Source organism: Psammomys obesus, unplaced genomic scaffold (assembly GCF_907164565.1).
Source record: "Psammomys obesus unplaced genomic scaffold, mPsaObe1.curated_primary_1811, whole genome shotgun sequence".
Classification (NCBI taxonomy): Eukaryota; Metazoa; Chordata; class Mammalia; order Rodentia; family Muridae; genus Psammomys; species Psammomys obesus.
The window spans coordinates 166-10,960 of record NW_026593189.1 but is presented as its reverse complement, the minus strand read 5'-3'; the positions used below and the strand labels follow the sequence as shown (position 1 = coordinate 10,960).

Sequence of the window (10,795 nt, the reverse complement as noted above, 5' to 3'; positions counted from 1 at the left end):
ACACACACACACACACACCTGCACATACCTACACACACACCCATGCATAAACCCCCCACATATACATATACATATCTCCACACACATGTACATATAACACACACAAGCACAAATCCTATACACATGCACATGCCCACACACACATGAACATATCCCACACACGTGCATATATCACACACCTGCACACGCTCCTTTCACATGCAAAACCCCCACACATACATGCACATACTCCCCACACATGCGCACATGTCTCCTACACACATGCATAAACCCACACACATATATGCACATACTCCACACATACGCACACATACGCACACAATTACAAATGATACAGGTAAATCTGAAAACACTCTCAGAGCCAGGCCATAGTGGCACACACCTTTAGACCCAGCACTTGGGAGGCAGCAGCAGGTAGATCTTTGTGAGTCCAAGACAACCAGGGCTGTTACACAGAGAAACCCTGTCTCAGAAGACCTCAAACCCCCCAAAACAAAGGAAGCAGATTTTCGAGGTTGAAAATTTGGGAGGAGGTGGGAGTGGAAACAGATTCCAAAGGCTGGGGATGGTTTTGTTGAGACAGGGTCTTAGGTAGCCCTGGCTGGCCTCCAGCTTCCTAGTAACCAAGGATCACCTTGAACTTAGGGTCCTCCTGTCTCTATTCCTATTCACTGTCAAAACAGGGGTGCACCAACATGCCTGGCTTCCACCACCTGAGTATGAACGGAGCCCCTGCATGCACGCATGCACTCTACCGACGACCTATACACTCAGCCCAAGCCACTTTCTAAGATCCTAAAAAAAACCTTAATAATGTCCCAAGGAACAAGAAAGCGACATTTCAAGAGTAAAGAACATAGGGGGCTGGAGGGATGGATGAGCGGTTCAGGGCTCCTGTTGCTCTTCCAGGTTCAATTCCCAGTACCCACGCTGTGACTCACAACTCTCTGTAACTCTCCTTCCGGGGGAACCAGAGGCCCTCTTCAGGCCTCTATGAGCACTGCATGCATATGGTACAGACCCATACATGCAGGCAAAACACTCCAACGTATAAAAAAATTTAAAAATTGCCAGGCAGGAAAAAAAAACAAAAAAAAAAACAGCCAGGTGTGGTGGTGCACACCTTTAATCCCAGCACTCAGGGAGGCAGAGGCAGACAGATCTCAGTGAATTTCAGGCCAGTCTGGTCTACAAAGCAAGTCCAGGACAGCCAAGGCTACACAGAAAAAAACTTGTTTCAAAAAAAACAAAAGCAAAACAACAAGAGCAAAAAATTGCCAGGCAGTGGCAGTGCATGCCTTTAATCACAGCACTCAGAAGACAGAGATAAGTGGCTCTCTGAGTTCCAAGCCAGCCTGGTCTACAGAGCAAGTTCTAGAACAGCCACGGCTACATAGAGAAACCCTGTCTTGGAAAAGAAAATCTCAGATATACACATATTTTTTTTAAAGAATAAGAAGTGTACATACATGAAGTAAGATCCATAAAATTGGAAGGGCAGGGTGGCACACAACTATAACCCCAGCCTTTGGGAGTTCAGAGACAGCCTGGTCTACAAAGCAAGTACCAGGACAGCCAAGGCTACACAGAGAAACCCTGTCTCAAAAACCCAGCCTCCCCTCCCCCCCAAAAAAATCCACAAAATCTGCTTCATTTTCATCTATGCCACTTGTGAAAAGAATTATCTCTTATTCTATAAAGAGAATTAAATTAGAGTACTTAGATCATTTTAAAAAATTATAATGAAATCTAATTTCTGATTATCTGTGGGTCAATAGCTCTGTGCTCAGATTCTTTGAGCAACTTGACCTGTTATTGTCTGAATATAAAAATGTCAAGGGTCTCTTTTTTTTTTCCTGCTATCCTAAATCTAATTTACATCGGAGAGATAAGACACCCTCCGCTCTTGAAGAAGGGCTTTGCAGAAAGAGAAGATTAATATACCGTTTAACTTTGGGTTAACAATTTGCAAGGCTGAAGCCTCAGCATAAGCTCTTCAGTGATTCCTTTCTATATAAAATCAAGCCCAACAGCCAGGCTTGGTGGCTCACATCTTCAGTCCCAACACCGGGAGAGGCAGAGGCAGGGGCGGGTGGATCTCTGTGAATTCCAGGCCAGCTGGGAAAAAAAAAAAAAAAAAAAAATCAAGCCAAATGTCCCTAGAGACATAATAAATACCCGAAAAATGAACCTCTTGGTGGCAAGTGCCTTTACCCACTAAGCCAGCTCCTTAGCTCCAAATCAGTTCTCGTAATTGGTTTGGGTGAGACTCTCTTCCTCCTTCACTCGCGAACACACACACACACACACACACACGCATGCACACACGCATGCACGACACTTCAAAGTAGAAAAGAAGGTTGAGAAGGTGGAATTCCTGCCTCTCCCGAAGGGACACCCAGCAGCCTTTGTTCCCCAGAGGAAACGCTGGAGCTTCAGAGGATCCCTCAGAGAAAATAAAGATGCAGGAGGCTTCGCTTTGTTAGGATAGCGAGATTTTCTTCAGTCACTCCCAAGATCACATTTGACAGGCTGCAGTTCTTCAAAGACACAAGGCCCCATCTCTAACTTCCAGATAAAGAACATGGCTGGAAAAGAATGTGCTTTCGAGGATACTGATTTTGAGCCAGGTATGGGGGTGCACCCATTACACCCAACACTCGGGAGACAGAGACAGGCAGAGCTGTGTGCATTCAAAGCCAGCCAGGGCTACTTAGGGAGGCCTTGTCTCAAAAATAATATATACATATATTTATATAATGTATTATATATATTAAATATATAATTAAAGTGTGTGTCTGCTTTTCAGTTTGGTTTTGGGTTTTCAAGACAGGGTTTCTCTGTGTAGCTATAGTTGTCCTGGAACTCACTCCGTAGACCAGGCTGGCCTCGAACTCACAGAGATCCACCAGCCTCTGTCTCCCGAGTGCTGATATTAAAGGTGCGCACCACCACTGTCCGGCACGCCTGCCTTTTTAAATGCATACCACTTGAGTACAATTTCCAAGAAGGACAGGAAAGAGTGACATAGCCCCTGGAATTGAAGTTACAGGCGCTGTGGGTCATCCTAGGAAGTGTACCTGGTCCTCTGGAAGAAGCGCTCTTAACTGCTGAACCATCTCTCTGGCCCCTTTTCACTGTTGGGTTTTTCTGTTGGCGGTGTTATTTTTTCCCTCGTGTATCTGTGTGTTCCTATGTGAGGGTGTGACAGCATGTGGAGGCCTCATGTTGATGCCTGGTGCCCTCCTTACTTTCCCATCTTACATACTGAGGCAGGGTCCCTGGCTGAATCCAGAGATCATTGGTTCACCAGTCAAGGGAGCCACTGTGCTCGGAGGATTCCCGTCACGTCACAACCTTCCCTGCGCTGTGATTCCAGGGGGAGCTACCATGTTCACCTTGGCAGGCCCAAAGGGGGTCTCCATTTCCCCCATAAACTCAGTCTGGCTCAGCTCAAGCTGGGCTATATAGGAGGATCTCTGGCGGTTAGATAAAAGCCAGCATTCCTCAGGAACTTGTTGCCTCTGGTGGAAGGGACATAGCTCTCTCTTGACCTCTGGCACCCATCAGTGTCTCAAAGCCCATGCTAGCCTCCAGGCTCCTTCAGGCTCACACATGTGATGAAACTCCAAGCCTCCCCTGGCCCTTCTCGCCCCCTCCTCCACCCTAAACTCCCAGGCTGCTCCAGCTCACAGGCTTCCCTTTGCCCAGCTAGTCATCCTTCTAACACTCATGATTTTTCTATGCCCCCCCCCAGCCCCGCCTTCCCTAGCCCGAGCTATGTCCAGTCTACTTCTTTTGCTCTCCACTCTGTACTCTTCTGGATGCCTTTCTCTCTCTCTTATACACACACACACACACACACACACACACACAAAAACTTCCCACCGACTATGAAGCGACCAGTTCGGTGGTTTTCTCTACTTCACCCCCACACACCGGGCTTACGTGGGTTCTGAGATGCTGTGGATGTTTTGGTTTATGATATGGAAACACGTTTTTGTCATAATCAAAAGTGGTGGGAGTTTAGTTTGTTCACACCTGTTAATGGTCTTCTGTGGAGCCTGGTCTTTGCCAGCTGTAATTAGTTGAATCCTGAGGACTTTGAGAGGTAGAAATATGATAGCCCAGAGGAAGAAGATGTGACTCGGTGGCTTGGAGGAGAAGGAGGACTGCTTGCTGATTTGCTGGCTTGCTGGACTTCGGGATTTCCTGATGACGGACATTGGTACTGCCCCCAAAAGAATCCTATGACCCTACCCAGCAGGAAGAAGTAAAGAGTGCTACGTCCCTTTTCCCTTCCAACCTTCTTTTTCCCCTCCCTGGGGTTGTGGGTAGGGTGGAAGGGAGGTATAAGCTTTAAGGAACCCCCAAATAAAGTAGCATTTAAAAACCTAGCACCAACACCGAGACTCTGGACTCCAGTCCTCACTATTCCACGTGGCAAGGGATGCACCTGCTGGACCTTCTCCCCTCCCCCAACATTTTTTTAGATAAAGTCTCATCCCGGTCTCTGACTCTTCATCCATCCCGTGTCAGGCCCTGCACCACCCACTTCACATTATTTATCCCACTTGGCCCTGAGAACACCCAGAATTAAAAGGACAGCGATGTCTGTCTGGCGACGGAAGAAAGGGGGACAGAACATTGAGCACAGTGCTGGGGCTGCTGCTGAGTGCAGGGCTCGCCTAACATGAAGCCCTGGCTTCGATCCCCAGCACCGCATAAACTGGGTGGGTGTGGCTTTCTTGTAACTCAGGAGGCGAAGGCAAAAGGAGGCGAAGGCAAGAGGATTCAAGGCAGGGCTCGGAAGATGTCTCAGCAGGCAAAGGTGCCTCCACCAAGCCTCAACACCTCATTTGGATCGTTGGGACCTGAGTCATGGAAAGAACCTGCTTCTACAAACTGCCCCGTGACCAGTGTCCTGTCACACACACAAGCAAGCGTGCACATACTTGCTTTGTTTTGTTTTTCGAGACAGGGTTTCTCTGTGTAGCCTTGGCTGTCCTTGATTTGCTCTGTAGACCAGGCTGGCCTGGAACTCAAAGAGATCCGCCTGCCTCTGCCTCTGCCTCTGCCTCCCTAAGTGCCAGGATTCTAGGCGTGTGCCACCACGCCCAGCTACACATACATATTTTTAAATAAATAATATAATTTAAAATGTTTTCTGTTCGCTATCATCTACGACTACAGAGTAAGACGAAGGCCAGCCTGGACTACATGAGATTCTGTCCCCAAAACAACAAAACTGGAACTGGAGAGATGGCTCAGCACTTGGGAGGGCATACTGAGTGTGGGTCTCAGCCTCCCCCCCCCCCCCCGGCATTAGAAGGCTCACAACTACCAAGAACTCTAGCTCCTAGAGAAATCTGACACCTCTGGCCTCTGCAGGTGCCTACACACACACACACACACACACACACTTAAACAAACAAAAAAATCTTGAAAAATAAATAGGCCGACCATGGTGGCACACACTTTTATTCTCAGTATCCGAGAGAGGTAGAAGAAGCAGGCAGATCTACATGCATTCATGGCCTCATCTACATACAAAGTTCTAGGCCAGCCAGGGTTATAAAATAAGACCCTTTCTCTAAGTAAAGAAGCCTCCTACTGAAGTACCTCCAGTCAGAAGTCAAGTCCCTGGCTCCTAAAGCTACAGGACGGCAGCTCTCAAGGCTTGGAGCCTTAGCCTCTGGGTCTGCCAGTCCAGCTCTCACGCCATGGCCACTCAGGGCCCCAGGACTACCAGCTGTGGAACAGCTTTGCCTTGCCTGCCCACGGTTCCTATGTGGTTGAACAAGGAGGCCTGAGCCAGCTGTTGGTAAGAGCTTGAATCGGAAAACCAGAGAATGTATGAAGAGATGAGCTGGGAAGGAGTGCCAGAGTCTGAGTCTTTGCTGGGCTCTTTGGATTTAGCAAACGAAACTCAGAGCATGCTAAGTCCACTTTAATTCAAGATAAATGGTGAACGTGTTTATACGTTAAGAAAAATCACCTGAAATCCAAATGTGAGTGGCTGGCTTGTATTTATTTGGCAACCCTTCTTGTAGGTCCAGGTAAGGATTTGACTGCTCCTCTGAAAGCATAGGGATATTAAAGGATCACAAGCAGGAGTTCAGAATCTGGCTAGATGAGGTCAGGCCTGTTCAGGGTAGCAGTAGGTACATAATCTGATTAGAATTCTGCATAGATCCTACTGTCTATAGATTGCCTAAGACTGCACAAAGACGTGAAGAACCCCGAAAGCAGTTGCTGGGGTTCAAGTTAAAAAAAAAAAAAAAAAAAAAAAAGAGGCTTGGGGCCAGCAAAATGACTTGACAGGTGAAGGAGCTTGCCACCAAGACTAACAACCTGAGTTCAGTCCTGGAACCCACAATGTGGGCGGAGAGAACTGACTCCTCACAAGTTATCCTCTGGCCTCTGTCCAGATATACACATCATGACACAAATGTGTATACGCCCATACACATACACACACAAAATAAATAGACAAACATAAAACAAGAGGAGCAAAATCTGACTTACACTACAACATGGATTGAAAGATGTAATATGGTAAAAATAAATAAATAAATAGATAGATAAATAAATAAATAAATAAGCCAATCACAAAAGCACTCTTAACATTATTAACAGGAGAGATTTGGGGCTGGAGAGATGGTTCAGAGGTAAAGGGCGCTGGCTGCTCTTACAAAGGACTCGGGGGTCAGTTCTCAGATCCCAGGTGGCAGCCATAGCTGTCCTGGAATTCTATGTAGACCAAGCTGACCTTGAATTTACAGAGATCCTCCTGCCTCAGCCTCCGGAGTGCTGGGCTCAAAGGCACGTGCCGCCACGTCAGACTAGATTTTCATTTTCCCTTCCTTCCTTCCTTTTTTATTTTATTTTATTTTTTTCAAGACAGGGTTTCTCTGTGTAGCCTTGGCTGTCCTGGACTCACAGAGATCGGCCTGCCTCTTGGTCCCTGAGTGCTGGGATTACAGGCATGCGCCACCCCGCCCGGCTAATACCAGGACATTGTGTAAACTAATCCTTTAGTTTCCATTAGTTGACTGGCAACAACTAGAGAACGCAAGAAGCAGTCGCAAACACCTCCGCTTCCTGTAGCGGATCCGGGACTCTGGGAGGCGAGGCCTTGAGGGGGGGGGGGGGGGGCGTTGTCACGTGGTCTAGGCACCACCCACTGGGCGGTGTTCGGCCGCTCCCCTTCTGCCCACCAGGGGTCGCAGTTCTGATCGAGCTGATTCTTCCTCCTTTGGCGAGGACCCACCCTCTTTGTGTCTTTTGCTCTCGCGAGAGAAAGCGCAAAGTCTGCTGGGAGGCGTGCACGGGCCCTAGGCCAGCCCAAAATGGCAGCCCTGGAGGAGGAATTCACGCTGTCTACTGCAGTCTTGGGCGCCGGGCCTGAAGGGTTCCTAGGTGTCGAGCAGAGTGACAAAGCAGACCAGTTCCTAGTGACGGACAGCGGCAGGACCGTCGTGCTCTACAAGGTGAGGTCTGCGGGAGCGGCCGGCTGCCGTCCCGCCTCCGTCCGGAGCCCGGAGCCTCCGGGAGGCTGGAGTCTCAGCTTGGGAAGGGAAGCCGGGAGCGGGTGTGACAGAGCCCCGAGGTCACCGCGCTGGGACGCCGGCTGAGATTCGGAAGGTGTTTTCCTGTGAGGACCAGCATATTCCCGAGTGGCAGGCGGCCCTGTCTCGGTGCACGTGAGACGCGCGGGGCAGCGGTGCCTCCCCTCCTAATCTCCCAGAAATGCTAAGGGATGTCAGCCCCCCTGTGCTGGTGCGCCAGAGGGTCGAGCAAAGATTGAGCTTCAAAGGATGACGCTGACAGGTTGAAGACGTGGTTACCCACTTCATCCTCCGCTACTTTTTTTAGCGGGGGGTGGCGAAGGGGGAGATGTGAGGAGGCAGAGATTTCTTGGTATCCTGGAAAGACCGGGCAATTCTGTATCACGGTGTGAAACCCAAATTTGAGGGCTGGCAGGTCGCAATCTCGTCCGATTTGCAGCCTAATTCCCGGCTCAGCACAGTAATCATCTAGAGAGTAGGTTTTTAAATCTGGACTTCAGAACAGTTTTTTTGTTGTTGTTGTTGGTGGTGGTTTGGTTTGGTTTTTGGGTTTTTTGAGAAGGGTTTTCTGACTAAGTCAGGGTAGCCCTGACTGTTGTGGCTCTGTAGACCGAACCCAACTGATGGGATGGAAGGGTGTGCCACCACCGCCTAGCACTGAACAGTTTCTTGTATCATTCAAAAGTTACCCATCTGTTTTAACATTTTGGGGAGAGGCTGCCAACAGTCCCCTATGTTGATGGTTGATGGTTTAGACTTCCCTTCAGACTTCGTCTTTGGGACGATTTGGCAGTTTCTGCATAGGAGTACGGTAGTTGATGGGAATTAGGTGGACTTCATCCCACTTAGACCATCCTAATTTTCCTGACCTCCGTTTCACAGGTAGTCGATTCATTTTTAAATGTGTCATTGTTTATAAACAGTCTCTTGAATTAATTTGCTTACTGTTAAGAGTTTTGAAGATTTTTTTTTTTTTTGAGACAGTCCTGGCTTTAAATTTACAATCGTTCTCTCTCAGTCTCCCCAGTGCCAAGGCTACAAGTGTGAACCACCACACCTGGTTAGAATTCTTAGTTGTTTTTTAAAGATGTGTTTACACTGTTGTACACAGTCCATCTCCAAATCTCTTCATCTTACAAAATCCGTATAAGTTAAATAATAGTTCTGAGGGCTGGTGAGCTGGTTCACTTGGTTAAAGGCACTTGCCACCAAGTCTGCTCACATGAATTCAATTCCCCTGGTCTACATGGTAGAGGGAAAAGGATTGACTCCTGAGAACTGTTCTCTAGCCTCTGTGCTCATAACTGTGTGTGCACACACAAATAAATACATATCTGTCATTAAAAATAAACAACTCTCCACTCTGAAACTTGAGACAAGAGAATCTGGAGTTTGAGGCCAGCCTAAACTACACAGAAAGACCATGTCCAACAAAGAAAAAAATAATGACTATTTTTCCTAGCCCCTAGTAACCATCGTTCTCTATCAGTCTTCATTATTTTAAGTGCTTCATAAAGTTGAAATCATGTCAAGTATTGTCATGGTTTTTTGCTTGTTAGTTCCAGTTTCTCAAATGGCAGAAGCTGGTTTCTTAAATTGTGTCTTCTTTTACCAGGTTTCTGACCAGAAACCCTTGGGCAGCTGGTCGGTGAAACAAGGTCAAAGTATAACATGTCCAGCTGTATGCAACTTTCAGACTGGAGAGTATATTATGGTACATGACCATAAGGTAAGTTTGAAAGCATTCATATGTATATAAGATATTTTGCATGTGTTGATTGTTCATTACATGTAAATAGGCAATACAGTACTATTTAACATGTGTACTTTGATTTAAGGTCTTGAGAATATGGAATAATGAAGACGTAAACCTGGATAAAGTATTTAAAGCTACAGTAAGTCTTTGGATTTTCTGACATATTTAATTATTGATGAAACAATTCATAATCTCACATTTGTTATATGTCATATCATCTCTGGGCAAAAGAGCTCATGGTTGAAGTCAGTTTTCCCTTCTAGCTGTTTTCTTATAGATCATGATAACTATCTCAACTCATGTGTTAATAGGTTAGAAGATGCAGACTTTATTATCCCCTCAAGTCTGATGATTTAAATAGTTCCTAAATGGGGCTAGAGAGATGGCTCTGCAGTTAAGAGCACTTGTTGCTCTTGCAGAGGACTAGAATTCAGTTTCTAGCATTCACATGGCGGCTCACAACACCTGTAACTCCAGCTCCAGCGAATCTCCATACCTTTTTGGGCCTCTGTGGTCTCCTTGTGCCATGTACACACACACACATACAAATTTTTTAAAAATATAAAAATGGTGATTGGAGTTTAGATATTTTGCATATTTCTTGTAAGAATAAGTTTATTGTCTATGACTTTGTTTAAAACAGAATGGACCCTACAAGTTTCTATATTGTACATTTTAAGAGCTGTATATAATAACATAAAAGAAAACAATAACTAGATAATTCTACTAGTTACCTAAAGCGTGTTACTTAATTTTTATTAGAAATAAAATGATCTCAAATAAGGTTAATCTCAAATGTTCCCGTTCTAGCCATGCATGATGATGCATGCTTTCTTTTTTTTTTTTTTTTTTTTTTTTTAATGTGCATTGGTATTTTGCCTGTATGTTTATCTGTGTGAGAGTGTCAGATACCCTAGAACTGGAATTACAGACACTGGTGAACTGCCATATGGGTGTTGGGAATTGAATGTGAGTCCTCTGGAAGAGCAGCTAGTGCTTTTAACCTCTGAACCATCTCTCCAGCCCCTGATGCACACTTTTAATACCAGTAAACCAAAAGTGGAAGTAGGTAGATCACTGTGAGTTTGAGGTTTCAGGAAGTTTCAGGCCAGTAGGGCTACAATGTGAGACCCTGTCTCAGCAAACAAATTTCTAGTTCTAAATGCCCAACTCTATAATTGATAAGATTTGGGGCTGGAGAGCTGCCTCAGTGGTTAAGAGCACTGACTGCTCCTCCAGGACCCAAGTTCAATTCCCAGCACCCACATGGAACCGCACGCCTGCCTGTAACTCTAGTTCCAGGGCTTCTGACACCCTCACACAGATATACATGCAAGCAAAACACCAATGAACAAAAAACAAAAACAAATTATGTATAATTGATACATTTTAGAACCCCATATCAGGCTAGTTCAAATCTGTTATAGTTGTTGCATAGACTCATGAAACTTCTGTTCCAACTTTGCTG

General features: G+C 46.2%; 1 protein-coding gene across 1 annotated transcript; it reads left to right on the top strand.

The window, feature by feature from the left end:
* Positions 1-7,336: 7,336 nt before the first annotated feature.
* On the top strand, positions 7,337-9,466 carry LOC129683533 (nucleolar protein 11-like; the record flags this gene model as incomplete). Its single annotated transcript, XM_055616246.1, has 3 exons — positions 7,337-7,493; positions 9,187-9,300; positions 9,410-9,466. Coding segments are annotated over exons 1-3 (312 nt in total), but the record flags the coding sequence as incomplete, so codon positions are not given.
* Positions 9,467-10,795: the final 1,329 nt, after the last annotated feature.